Here is a 15,313-nt window from a genome sequence, read left to right as displayed (position 1 = left end):
TCCATCCCGCAGGCTTACAACACTTCTACCACTACATGCCAACCTATTGAATGCTAAGGCCACCCCATAGTCTTACAACACTTCCACAACAACCATGGACTCAACCCATTGCCTTGCCATCCATCTACCATACCATATTCAATCATGAGTCAAAACCTCGTCGGACTATACCTCAATCAAGTGTTTGGGTCATGCTTCAAAACCCAAAGCCTTAATCAGACAAGAATAGATAGGGAGGCTCTAACAGAACCCTCAAGTTGCACCTAATCACATATCCATCATGCGCCCCTGCCGACGCGTCACATATTCGGCAAGGCAACCTAAACCCTCATTCCTTATGCCAACCTCAGTCCATACCACGACAAGAGTTGGCTCTCCACTTGCCTAAGGTATGGAACACCTCTTTTTTTGCGCCCGGATACCATCCTATTAATCCAAATGGTTCTCCCCTACTTGGATTCAATCACGCTCTGCCAACCACGTAATCGATAGATTTCCAAACCATCTCGCAACCTTACTACTTAAATTTGTTGACAACATGAGCTTACAAGGACTAGCATTCCATGACGAGTCAATCCTAATGCACACACATTCCAAATCCGAATGAATATACCCCAATGTCCCAACAAAACTTAATATATCCAAGCACCTTAACAGATGAAGAAGAACAAACAAATTAATTATCAAAATGGGTGGATAGCCAATCCAACGACCTAATTTCAATGGAGCAATTCTCATGTGAATCATACAATCAATCACCCTGAAGGTATAAATTTGACAACTATCGATCTTACACCCACGATCAAACCAATCCTTCATTGCCTCACAGTCATGAAAGATTCCTACGGGTCCTGCATTCAAATGTGGCATGCTTAAATACAGATACTTTGGATTCCTTGCTGAAACTACCAAAAACTGAATCGGTTGTTGGTTTTCCACCACTTAATGCTTGTTCTATCGTTGGTCGATGTCTCCCACATTGAAGTCCTAAAACCAGCTCACCTGAATATCCTCTAAGCACGACTCTCGGTATGCAAAATGGCATATGAAGATTCTCAAAATATAATCTCTAGCCTATCATGAGGAAAATTCTAATTTCTAGGTGGAGAATTAGATAAACCAAATGTAGCATCTCATATACATGCATACATATATAAGAACAAATAATAATAATAATAATAATAGCATTAAGGAAATGAATTCAGCACGTACTTGCGACGTCAACCGATGGAACTTGAATCTTGTCGTCCAATGACTGCAATGCTCGGATCCTCACCACATGAACCTCCACTCTGCCCTTGCAATCATCAGTAATCCTCAGAGTGGCTGGAGCTGGTGCCTACACCGCTCCACCTAACAATCCTAGACAGTCGACCTTCTTATGGTACACTTGGTTGTAGTGAAAACATAAAGAACTTGCTCCCTGGAGACAATCTCTGTTGACATGACTAAACCTGCCGCATTTGAAGCAACCCATACCCTTAGATCAACATGCCCCGTCATGTTGTTTCCTGTACGTGCTGAACTGACCCTAGTCCTGCTGCCCCTCACTCGCTGATCAGAAGTCTTGGGTCTCTTCTCAGGAGCCCCAGTTGTCTGAACCTGATTTGTCTTTCTCTTCCCGAGTTTCTCCAAGTCAATCTCCCGTTCTCGAGCTCTAGCAATCATGTCATTACGGGTCTTACACCCTAACAAGCTCACAAACTCTCTAATGTCGTCCCTTAACATATCATGATACCTTGCCTTCTTCATTTCCTCCTCCATAACATATTACGGAACCAACAAATCCCTTTCTCGAAACTTGGAAGTGATCTCTGCCACAGTCTTAGTAGTCTGGCGAAGGTCCTGAAATTCCTTCGCCAACTGTTGCACCTCTATCGCTGGTGCAAACTCCTCTTGGAATCTTGTAACAAACTCCTCCCAAGTCATGGCCACCATAACCACAGATCCTAATGCACGACCGACCTCCTCCCACCAATCACGGGTTTGGTCTCTTAGAAGACAGGATGCAAATCCCACCTTTGCCCCTCATGGCAGAAGCTCCTTCATTGAGCATTCTCCATGTCAGCGATCCATCGGTGGCTAGTAATGGGGTCCTTAGCCCCAAATAACTTTAGAGCTCAACATGCATTGAACTCCTGAAAAGAGGGAGTCTGTGCTCCGAACTATTCTGCTATAATCTCGGCCTAGGAGGCCCCAAGTAGCTCATCTAGAAGCTCCACACTCCTAGTGCAGAACGTGTCTTGACGCTCATCCATAATATCCCTGATCTACTCCTTGATTGTACCAAATATTACAGGATTCTGCACCAAATTAGCGCGGGTGATCTCCGATGAAATGAACTCTCGCACCCGTTCATCCATAAGTTTAGTTCTAACACCTAAGCCTGAACTTGATCCTCCTCCATGTGTGATCATCACCATTTTGAAAAGCAATCATACAAACGATCAGAATATACCCAAAGAATCTTCATCCCATAGGTTTCCTAGATTCTATGTCACTTTCCTTGATTCGAGTACGGATCTTGTGCTTTTAGTAGTACGGACCCAATACTACCTTCCACACCTATCCATACTTTCATCATGAATCCTCTATGCCACCTTCTCAAAATGGTACTCCAAATACCCGCTAAGCAGCGCATCTAAACCTACTAAACACCTCTTAGGCTCTCCCAGGTTCCTCACTCCACCCTACCATCAACTACTGAAGAGCTTCTACTGATTTCAACTAACTATTTCATGAATACTATCACATGAAATAAAGCTTAGATAACCCTTTGACAAAAGACTCAACCCTACAACGTTTGGAATCAAACAAGATTTGCGCTATAAGGCCAAGTCAGTCATTCTAAGATTATTTAACATTTACTGCATGTAACTTAACGTATTCATGAATTAATTAACTCACGTCAATATGAGTCTCACAAAGCACAAAGCAAGCAACATTTGGGCATCAGAAAAATCTAACCAGTACACTACCTAATCAGGCCATTCTAATTAACATTTGAAGTCCATTCTAGCATGTGATTCTAAAAGCCCAACCAACATGCATATAAATAAATCTATCCTAGTATTCTATCATGCAATCCTGAGCAGATCCTTAGCCCCAAGCTAGCATGAATGTATTCCATATCATCTAACGTATCAACATGTATGGGTGTTCTGGGAATCACTTACTTGAGCTCAGCTGATTGCTCGCATCACATCCCCCTTTTTCTTTATAAAAATATTTTCAAAAACATTTTTTTTCAAAAGATTACCAATTCCTCAGTTTGAGTCCAGTCACACCCAAGAGTGTGCCCGAATCCCTCATACTAAGGCTCTGACACCAACTTGTAACGTCCAAAAAATTCATAGTAAAATTTTCATTTTTAAAACAATAAGTCATACAAATAAGTTGTTCCAAAACCAATCAAGTGATTACATCATGTAAACATCAGAGTACAAATCATAAGTAGCCAATGTGGAAACTCTGGGGGTGCAGTGTAGTCACGCTGAGCCCTTCCCTTTAGAACCGGAAGTACCCGAAACCATAAACGTAAAATCGTAAGCACAAAGCTTAGTAAGTTCCCCAAAATACCACATACCATACATACAATAGAGATTGTTATGTGCCAACCATAGTCTTATAATTGCCATTATGCCATGAGTCGTATCATGGTCTTTCTTTTCCAAGTTGGAGGCCAAAACCCAGGTCTTACAGATAAGTGCCAAGAGCCACCTGCTGGTCTTCCATGCAAGTATCACAAAGACATCTAGCATTATACATATAACTGCTAAGGTCCAGACCTTAGTCTTGCATATAATTTGTGGGGTCGATATTGGTGCCTTCGACCCTCGTATACAGTGAGGAGATTCACCTGAATTACAAAGCCGACTAAAAAACCAACCCAATGTCGCACCAACCATAACTAACAACTCTCACCGCCAAAAGATGGGTGTTAAATACCTCCTATCAAACCACACAAGGCAAACCCTAAGTATACCTTCTAAAAATAGAAATTTAACCAAAAGTCAACAGTCAAAGTTAACGGCCAATGTTGACTTTAGTCAACTTCCACGTCGTGGCCCTCATACGATCAAACAGACGGGAAATTCCCAATCACCACGCCGTGACAACCTATGGCCACACCGTGGGAGCTGAGATTCCAACAAATTAATGGATTAAGCTATATTCTTCGATTCCAAGAGCTCCAAAGGTCAGATCTAGTCCATTCTATGGTCTAAATGGATAAATTTTCCATCTTTATCCATTAAGACACCCAAAAAGATCTAATCTCAAACCGAAGTCCAAATAAAGCTAAAATCCATAATGTCTTAACTATTAAACCCTTAATCTGAAGAAGTCCTTAACCCAACCACTCCAGAAAGAGTTTATAACACCAGATCTATTAGAAAGGTGGAAGCTTTATAGAAATGCATATCTAAAAAATGTCTAGAATCCATTTTAGGTCAAAATGAGCTAAAAATGACCAAAACTCATGCAAAATATAAGAACTCAAACCAAAGTATATATCCATAACATATGATACTCATAATGGTCAGGAGAATCATAAAGTTGCCAACTTTATCAGTTCCATCTTTCTAAACTTGCTCAAACATGAAGAACATGGGACAATACTCTAGATCCAACCATAATAAACCATAAAGTTAGAGCCTTTGACACTTACAAAGGTCCAAAAGCTATGAGAGATGTTGATGATGTTGGTTCGTTGCAAGATCCACCAATAGAGCACCTTCTTCTCTATTGTGATATGTCAGAGAAAGGATGGATCGAGATTGCCGGTGAATCTTGCAGAAACGAATTCCCTTGATATCATAGTACAAAATAAGATAAAGATCGTTAGTTGGCATTCGGGAGGGGGTCCCGGGACGAAGCTCCGACGATCTAGTTAGTGTGAGATCTGAGAGAGATGGTAAGTGATTATAGAGGAGAGAGAATTATGTCCCCTTTTTTGTGAGGAAGAAGGATCCTTTTATACCTGTCTCAGAGGCGTGTCTCTCAACTGATTCTGTTGAGGATTCTCTCGTGAGGTGCGACGTGGTGGACCCATATTGGAGGGTCCTCCGTTACGTCTTTTTCCTCCTTCTCCCATTGGCTAGAAGGAGATCTTCCAAATGTTCACGAAGATCGTGGCTATCGTTTGATGAGCAAGTGGGACTCTCTAATTGGTCCCACGTTTGTCAGGATATGATTTCTCGGAGAAGGGGTTAAGGTACGACTCTGCACCTTAACTGCCTTATCAGCGCCCCTCGTGTTGGTGAATGCTCGGACTTGGCTTTAGACTGGGTTCTAACCAGGCCAAGCCTGGTGTCAATTTGACTTCTCTTTTGACTTTTCCTGTAGGAGTACGTTAACATTCTCCTTCTTCTCTAAGCCCACAATGCTCTAAAAGGTCACAAACCACCAAGGGAAAGATAACTAGGGTTTCTCTGAGGTATAAGGGTCTTGGAAGCTGATTATGAACCCTAAAAATAGCTTAGAGGGGTTTAAATATGAAGGGAACCCTAAAAAATCATGAGCTTGAGCCAGAACAGTTGCCACGCCGTGACAACCTTGATGGGTTTTGAGCAAAACATCAATCCTATGGTGTACATGCAAACCCTAATAGTTTTTGGATCTAGTTTGTCTAATGAACATGTAATTGAATATCCAAAGCTATAAACCCTAGATCTATCATATAAGAGCTGAATTAAGGGTTTAGTAATTACCTTTGATTGTTATATTGTAATAACCATCAATTCCTTGCTTTGACTGGCTTTAGAAAACTCAGTGCCTCAAGTGCTGCACCTCTAATGGAATCACAAACACCACTAAGCAACTTGGATGAAGAGGAGAAGAGAGGAGGCTGCCCAAAACTTCTAGAAACCCTAGAGGAACTCTTGTCCACGTTTTTGGGGCATAGGGGCCCTTATACATGTAGGCTATTAGGGTTTTCAAGTAGGAAACCCTAATCTGGCTGCTTAAGCCCTAAGCAGCCCATTGACTCCTTTAACATATCCCTTGGACGATTTCTAATGGGCTTCCCATAGAATTCGTCCAACCTATATTTTATTAGGTGATCCATAGCCCAATTATAATTATCTTATAATTACAACTCTAGTCCCCTAAGTTTAATTAATTCTTGACTAATATTAATTAAACAATATGATTTCTCCTTTAATATATTATTCTCATAATATATTAATAAATCATAATTAAACTTTTCTCTCCTTAATTTCATCATGCATATTGCTATGGTGAAGGCAACCCAAAAGGATCATGCTCATAATCGGGTCAAATACATACCAAAATAGTTATGGACTTAGACACTAATCCAAGAAACCTTGGGCCACGCTGTGGCGATCCAAATTAAACATGTGATCCTCCAAACGATTGCCACACTGTGGGCATCATTACGCCACGACTCATTGCGCCACGTCATGACGCAGAGTTTCCTCCAAAACTCCATCTTTGGTCCCTGATAAAAGTAAGTTTAACCAATCTGAAACACGGATGTTACATTAATGAGATAAAGCCCATATACATTGACACAAAGAATTAGGCGCCAAACATTTTTCCATATACATCAATACGATCAGGTGTGCTAGACAAGTTTGTACATATATATATATATATATATATATATATATATATATATATATATATATATATATATATATATATATATATATATTTGCGTACACATTTTGATTAAGTGAAAATAAAATATCCCACATATTTTCATGAAAAAACATTGAGAATTTTATAGTATAATTCCAATCCATCAATGTGGGGTGGGGGGATGTCACCTTTTTTTTACTAGGGACATTGCATACTGTGGGACATATATATTAGATTCTGTAAAAGACTATGTTATGCATCAAATTTGACTCAGCAAACCTGTCCCTAATTAAATATATTATGTTTTAAAAGATTACTTTTATATTTTAGTAAGTGTAACAATTAATCAGTGAAAAAAGAGAAACGTTTTAGAAAGTATTCTGGATAAAGCAAGGGTAGCAAAAAGGTAATCAAAAACCAACATTTGTAAAAGGTATATTTCCAGACAAAGAAGGGCACTCAACTTTGGATTCAATCCATTTATAAGTCAACCGTAAGGTACATTACACTTCTAGGCTTAAGCTTTGAGTAAAGAATCTATCAGAATTCCTATAAATCTCTCTCTCTCTCTCTCTCTCTCTCTCTCTCTCTCTCTCTCTCTACTCTGTTCAGGTACACTTTCTCTCTCTACATGTATATACGTATATAGCGTATCTATGTCTAGATTTTATGAATTTCTGTTTGATTTTTTTTGCTCATATTGATGTGATAAGAGCTTTTATGGCGCTCATAAATTGTGAAGGAATCTTACTATATATTGTGTATTATCTGGTGAAAGCTTGAATGGAGTTGTGGGTCAACAATTTCAACAATTTATAGTTGATTAGTTGACTTTTTCTGAGTGTTGTTAGAAAAAAGCAAGAAACATTTCTCAGCGTTGAACTCGAGGTTTGAATTTGAATTTGCAGCTGATTTAGTTTGAAGAATAATCCCATTTTTTTTGCTTTATGCTTCAATTCATGATTATGAGAGTGCATATGTATGTATATATGTATTCCTTTTTGTATGAGGTTGAAGTATTTTAGTTAGGTTTTTCGAATTGCTTTCCGCCATATCCTCCGAAGCTTTGGGTGCTCGAGACCCAGAACACATACACTACCTAGATAACATACACAGACACATGTATGTTTGTATCTCCATCTCCATCTGTATGTATATATAAATAATTTGTCTTCTTGATTGTTTAAAATCTTCTCCCAACATATCTATATATGCTGCATATAAATCTTTGAAGGTTTGAGGAACAGATCATTTTTTTTCATAGAAAACAATATCCTCTATAAAAGATGCCTTTTGTGAATGATAGCGATCTCCATTATCATCAAATAGTAGTAAATTCGGTTTGTAGATGTGGTCCAATAGAGGTCTTATCATATAATAAGTTCAGTATGTTGATAACTGTTCATCCGAAAAGGGAACTTTCATCTGTTAACTCTTTATTAATTCTTTGGTGTTTGCTTATAAATTCTTTTTCTTTTATATATATAATTATATAAGCTTTTAATGTTTCTGTCTTTTACTCTCTCTTATGAACAGGTCACATGAGTAAACTTGTGGTGTTATATGTCAGAATCTAACTTCTTAGCATGTGCATAAACCACCACCATTGAAAAGGTCCAATCTTTTAGACATTATGCATGACTGGCCCTGTGGCCATTCCCGAAAATGTCGAAAGAACTTTATCTTTTTCAAATAGAACAAGATCCCTCGATTCCGTATCATTTCGTAACAACGATACCACTTCAAATGGAGATCAAACTGCACGTTCTTCAACAGAATCAGTCGCCTTCAGATATGGAGATCTAAAACTCCCAAATGGAGAATGTTACTCCGGTCATCTTCTCGGAAATGTTCCCGAGGGTTCAGGGACATACGTCTGGTCACGTGGCTGCAAGTATGAAGGCGAATGGAGACACGGCAGGTGGCATGGCTATGGAAAACTCCGTTGGCCTTCTGGAGCTCGTTATGAAGGCGAGTTTTCATGTGGGTATATGCAAGGTACAGGAACGTATGTTAGATCGGATAGATTAGTGTACAAAGGTCGATGGCGTTTGAATCGGAAACACGGATTAGGGTTTCAGACTTACCCAAATAGGGATTCATTCGAAGGTTCTTGGATTCAGGGTTCTCCAGATGGACCGGGTAAGTACACTTGGGCTAATGGGAATGAGTATTTAGGGAACATGAAAGGAGGAAAAATGTCTGGAAAAGGGACGTTTACATGGACTAATGGCGACTCTTATGAAGGAAGCTGGTCTAATGGAGTTATGCATGGTTTTGGTGCTTATACATGGAGTGATGGAGGTCGATACGTTGGAACATGGACACGTGGGTTAAAAGATGGAAAAGGCGCGTTTTATCCAAACGGGTGTAGACTTCCAGCAAGACAAGAACTTTACTTAAAAGCTTTGAGAAAACGAGGTCTTTTATCAGACCTTCAAAAAGTCAACCAAGTTTCACGTATACAACATGCGTCTTCAATCGATATGGGAAACTTCAAAGTCGGTGGTGGAAGATCATCATCTCAACGTAACAACAATGTGTCTTTAGAAAGAAGATGGAGTCTAGAAGTTGCTATTGAAAAAGTCATGGGAAATGACTTGGCATCTTATATGTCTGATGCTGCTTTCAGTAATGGAGATGATGATACCAAGACTCCGATTCTTGAAAGAGAATACATGCAAGGGATCTTGATAAGTGAACTTGTGGTTGATAGTAGTTTCTCAAATGGTTCTAAAAGAGAAATGAGGAGACAAAGGAAACTAGTTAGGGAAGTTAAAAGACCAGGTGAAGCAATTATAAAAGGTCATAGGAGTTACGATTTAATGCTTAGTTTGCAACTTGGGATTCGATACACTGTTGGGAAAATAACACCTGTTCAAAAACGGGAAGTTCGGGTATCCGATTTTGGCCCACGGGCTAGCTTTTGGATGCAGTTTCCTAAAGAAGGATCTCAACTCACACCTACTCATCAATCCGAGGATTTTAAGTGGAAGGATTATTGTCCAATGGTTTTCAGGTTAGTTTGTTATATTGATCCACTTGTTTACATCTTATCAAATCCTAAAAGTAACAACCTTTTTTGTTATTTGTTATTGCATTAGGAACTTGAGGGAGATGTTTAAGATCGATGCTGCGGATTACATGATGTCAATTTGTGGAAATGATGCTCTTAGAGAACTTTCTTCTCCTGGGAAAAGTGGGAGTGTCTTTTTTCTCTCTCAAGATGATCGTTTCATGATTAAAACATTGCGAAAGTCTGAAGTACAGGTATATAACTATATATATATATATATATATATATATATATATATATATATATATATATATATATATATATATATATATATATCCTAATGTATACGTGGATATTTAATATTTTATATATCTCTTTATTTTTTAACGACCAATTTATTTGTTACTTTTTTTTTATCCGACATGTCTAGGGTTCCACTTACTTGTGTTAGTGTGTAGGTGCTTCTTCGGATGCTTCCAGACTATCACCGACATGTTCGGACATATGAGAACACTCTCATCACTAAATTTTTTGGTCTCCACAGGATAAAACCCTCAAGTGGCCAAAAGGTACCCTTTCTCCTTAGGGTTAATTTTTCTATGTATACAAAGATTTTCTTTCAGAAGATGATGTCGTTTTTTGTCCCAAACTTCCTAACATATTTGATGTAATTATTTCAGTTTCGCTTTGTGGTGATGGGAAATATGTTTTGCACAGAATTAAGGATCCATAGAAGATTTGATTTAAAAGGTTCCTCACTTGGGCGTTCAGCAGACAAAGTTGAAATAGATGAGAACACAATACTCAAAGATCTTGATCTAAACTATTGCTTTTATCTAGAACCTTCTTGGCGTGACTCTCTACTAGAGTATGTTATCATGTCTACCAAAATATATGTAATTAAAATTTGTTTCTAATTATGACCATATTTATATCTTTCTGTATGCAGTCAAATTAAAATCGATAGTAAGTTTCTAGAAGCTCAGAATATCATGGATTACAGTCTTTTGCTTGGTGTGAATTATCGAGCACCTCAACAACTGAAATCTTTAATGTCTTACAACCAAAGTGTAACAGCGGATGGATTGGGAATAGTTGCAGAAGAAGGTGTGCTTAATTAATTTGTACATATTTATGTTCCTTTAAGTAAAACAATAAACTTTTTTTTTTTATTGATATAACAGAAACTCTGGAAGATGAAATATCACCCCAAGGTCTTGTTTTGGTGCCACGTGGATCTGAAGATGGTAGTGTGGTTGTGGGCCCACATATACGAGGAAGCCGATTACGATCATCAGCTACTGGTGATGCTGAGGTGGATCTCCTTCTCCCTGGGACAGCAAGGTATTTATAAATTAATTAGATACAATTTGATCGATTTAGTGAAATGATTGTTTTTTATTAAAAATTTGTGTTTTTTCAGGTTACAAATACAGCTTGGAGTAAACATGCCTGCAAGAGCAGAGTTACTTCCTGGGGTAGAAGAGAAGCAAATGTTTCATGAGGTGTATGATGTGGTGTTATACCTTGGTATCATTGATATATTGCAGGAATACAATATAACAAAGAAGATTGAACATAAATATAAATCACTTCAATTTGATTCTCTATCGATATCAGCTGTGGACCCCACGTATTACTCGGAAAGGTTTCTACACTTTATTCAGAAGGTATTCCCACAAAACGTAAATGCAAACTGAGACAGTTTGACTTTGCAACATTCTTGTTTGCCTTCATCTTCGTTTCTTAAACAGAATGTCATCAATATTGAAAGATGAGAGGGGAAAAATGGGGAATTAGAGAGGTAAAAATGAATTGCAAAGGTATAAAAAGTGAATAATATTATGAATTTTTGTTATGTAAAGAATGCTTAGCCAAGAACATGTCTTGTCTTTTCTTGCTGATTGTTTTCTTAACATTAAGTTCTTGAAACGTTTTGTATGCGTACAGATTGGTGTTTCTTGTTGATCTTGTCTGAATTTTACATTAACTATTTTGTGTATTTGAAAGAAAGTTAGCCCTCATGTAGTCTCTTCTTGTTGTAATTGCCATTGACTTGTTGATAATCCGTAGGGATGACAAATTAACCGAGTTGTATTAGTTCAATGTCTGAACAATAGTTTAGTAGCTGATCAAAATCTTGCCAATAAACTAGGTAGAAAGATGGTTGAATAAGGATATACACAATAGGTTGAATAAAAAGCAAATTCGATATGAATTTTCCTACGAGGGATACAGAAGAGAGGTTGGTTTGTTTATAATCATTTGTATTTGAATATTCATTTGAAATGTGTTTTTGGTTTTAGTTTGATATTCTATTTTAAATTATCCGTATGATTTTTTTTTTTTGATGAAGCAATCATTCAAATTCAAATGATATAATCATTTGTATTTGAATATTCATTTTCATTTTAGAAGGCCTAGTACTATATGGACTCGAACTAGACTCTCTGTAAAACATATCAAATTATTTAGTATCAAAATGATCACACTTTCAAAGATCCAACATATATTTTTTGTGCATTGGATTCTTTTATTAACTATTGTTCTTGCTTCTGTAATCTTTAACCAGTGGCAACAAAGCCTTGTTTAGGTTTTGGATTTCAAAAAGAAAATTAGCCAAAATAATTTCGAGATTTGATCTTAAGAAAATAAATGGGAAGAATGATTTCAAGTTTATGGAGGGTCAAGATACCGGAGCCTTTGGTGGTGACAATAGTCTGTTGGACATTATTATAGGGTTAACAAACTATCGAAAGTGTTTTAAAAATATCATTAAACTACAAAAATGTCATCAAAAGGTAATAAACTTTAAATTTTGTTTTTAAAATACCATTGTGACCGACAATAGCCCTTTCTCTCGGTCATAATAGTATTTTAAAAACAAAAATAATAATTTGTTACATTTTCATGTATTTTTTTAGTTCAATGACATTTTTAAAACAATTTTACATAGTTTGTTATTTTTTTTATAACTCTTTTAGTTAACAATTTGATAATCACATTTTTTTAATTTTTTACTTTTTTTAACACTTGTCTATTATCTAAAAACACAGTAACAAAAATTCAAACTAAATAGGCTTAGTAGCATTTCACTCATATTCATCTTGACTCCATATCTAATAGGCATGTTGTAACATCCCAAAAATAAAGGCCAAAAATTTCATTTTTAAATACGTCATTATAAAATCAACAGTGTAATAAAACATTTGTATTATCATGTCATGTCAAAACCAAAGTAGGAATAATCAAACATGTTATCATAAAACAATATCAGAGTGTAATCCCAAAGATCTCATGTGCGGAAAACCATAGTGTGATGCGCTGCGATCAAGCCGGCTCCTTTCCTTTAAACACGAAGTACCTGAAACCAAAACTGAAAACCATAAGCACGAAGCTTAGTGAGTTCCCCCATCATACCACATACCATACAATCACATAACATACATACTGCCAGGCATTCCTGGGGTGCCCGACCTACCCGGTACGGCCTTTCTGGGGTGCCGACCTACCCATGCGGCCATTCTGGGGTGCCGTCCTACCCGTGTCAAGCCATTCTGGGGTGCTGACTACCCATGCGGCCATTCTGGGGTGCCGTCCTACCCGTGTCAAGCCATTCTAGGGTGCTGACTACCCATTGCAAGTCGTTCTGGGGTGCTGACTACCCTTCGGTCCTAACGACCGAACCTCGGGGACTATTTCACCCCTACTACTACTACTATCACATATCATAACATAACATATTATCAGACATATCTGGGGTGTCTGAACTACCCTTCGGTCCTAACAACCGAACTCGGGGACTGCTCCCCTCCTACTACCCCAAACTCATATAACAAGTCATGCTAGCATATAAACATAACATCACATACTGTCAGACGTATCTGGGGTGTCTGACTACCCTCCGGTCCTAACAACCGAACTCTACTACTATCACATATAACATATCATGCTAGCATATAACATATCAGGTAGTAGCAAACCTAAATGATATCACAGAGACAATCATCTATCATACGTCTCCTACTGGTGGGCCGGCATTGTGGCCTTAGACCCACCGCTACTGGAAGGTAACTCACCTCACACTGCTGAAGTCCTGAAGACACAATCCCACACTTGCTGAAGTTCCGCAGACTCGACCCCAGCTGCTGGCTGACAGATTCCCGAACTGTCAACACCAAAATAACACCCAATTAATAATTGGGTCCCAATACATAACCATACGTACATTCTTTGGGTAACTACTACATTACCCCTCGCTTGGCTTATTCAAGCCCAAGGCCCAATCCGTAGGCCCAAAGTCAATTAGGAATTAAGGCCCAACACATGGCCTAATTTTCCAAATTGGCCCTAGGCCTATACATGGTCTCATTCTGAGGCCCAACATCATGTACTCATTAAGTCCCAAACTATGGCCCATCTATGGCCCAATTTTCCAAATTGAGCTCAAGCCCCTTACATGGGCCTTACCCTAGGCCCATTAACTTATTCTAGTCCAATTGCTTGACTTTGGATGGCCCATTAATAACCCGATCATCAAGGCCCAATAATAAACCCAAATGAGATTAGAGTTTCACATAAAATGACAATTAGGGTTAGGTTTCCTACTTAACCCATTAAGGACTTAATCCTCTAAGGACTTTAATCCATTAAGTCTAATATCGTTTAGATTAATCTTTGCCAATGATTATTATTTAATATCTCAAGTTATTAAATAATTTCCGTGTGTCCCGATTAATTCCCCCAAATTAGGGTTTCATGGCATTAGGGTTTTCCAAACCCTAATTAGGGTCTCCAACCCAATACTAGCCCATTAATTAATTTGTTGGGCTTTTAGATCAATTAGGGCTTTATTGGGCCTATTAAGCCCACTAGAACATTATTAAGCCCATTAAGGTTTCATTAGGGTCCATTAAGGTTTTATTAAGCCCATTAAGTCTTAATGGGCCCATTAGGGCTTCCTTGGGCCCATTAGGGTTTCAAACCCCCAAACGAATAAACATAATCAAGACAAGGCACACCACCACCCGACACGGTGGCGGGAGGCGGCAGCCACCACCTCAAGGTGGTGGTTTTGATTTTTCCTTTCATTATTCCAATTTTTTTTACATTTTACAATGAACCCATGAACTAAAAACACACACCCACTACACTAAAATAACACACACGCAGCCACCTTGTGGTGGCCGGCGGCGGTAGATGGTGGCAACCACCACCTTACGGTGGTGGTGGTGGCGGTTCTTCAATTTCCAGCCAACCAACTATTACATACAATATTACACTCATTAAAATACTCATACACACACTAAACACACCTACACGGCGGCATATGGTGGTAGTGGTTTCTTTTGGCTTCCAATCACGTAGCAACACAACACACGAACTTGAAGCTGAGATCCACACCACCCAAACCCACAGTCGTCAACCACGACATCAAAACTCGAAAAGAACGAAGGAATGGGAAAAATAAACGACATATGACCCTACCAGCGGCTTCTCGGCAGATCGCGACTCGAGCAGCAAAGAAAGCAATGTATTCCTCGTTCCTCGGTGGTCCTCCGAGTTATTCCTGACGTCTCCGGCCGGCAGCAACGTCGCGGCGGCGCTCTAGTGACGAAATGGTCGTTGGCGGCCTCGATGGATCAGAAAACGCACAAGAAGGAGAAAGAGATGGCGGCTGAACTCGACTTCACA

The 15,313-nt window shown here is 38.6% G+C and overlaps 1 protein-coding gene across 4 annotated transcripts; it reads left to right on the top strand.

The window, feature by feature from the left end:
* Nucleotides 1–6,976: 6,976 nt before the first annotated feature.
* LOC111894120 (phosphatidylinositol 4-phosphate 5-kinase 9) lies at nt 6,977–11,643 on the top strand. 4 transcript variants are annotated; one of them, XM_042895695.2, is made up of 8 exons: nt 6,977–7,101; nt 8,140–9,622; nt 9,708–9,873; nt 10,078–10,188; nt 10,300–10,487; nt 10,569–10,726; nt 10,804–10,963; nt 11,043–11,643. In XM_042895695.2, exons 2-8 carry the CDS (start codon nt 8,241–8,243, stop codon nt 11,317–11,319), a joined length of 2,442 nt encoding a protein of 813 aa, XP_042751629.1. In that variant the 5' UTR covers nt 6,977–7,101; nt 8,140–8,240; the 3' UTR covers nt 11,320–11,643. The 4 variants fall into 4 exon arrangements, with proteins under 4 accessions (XP_042751629.1, XP_023745973.1, XP_023745974.1 ...); XM_023890205.3 differs by having other exon boundaries at nt 7,072–7,215; XM_023890206.3 differs by lacking the exon at nt 6,977–7,101 and adding an exon at nt 7,243–7,491.
* Nucleotides 11,644–15,313: the final 3,670 nt, after the last annotated feature.

The sequence above is a fragment of the Lactuca sativa genome, chromosome 6, assembly GCF_002870075.4.
Source record: "Lactuca sativa cultivar Salinas chromosome 6, Lsat_Salinas_v11, whole genome shotgun sequence".
In the NCBI taxonomy this organism is placed as follows: Eukaryota; Viridiplantae; Streptophyta; class Magnoliopsida; order Asterales; family Asteraceae; genus Lactuca; species Lactuca sativa.
This window is presented reverse-complemented; position numbering and strand designations above follow the sequence as displayed.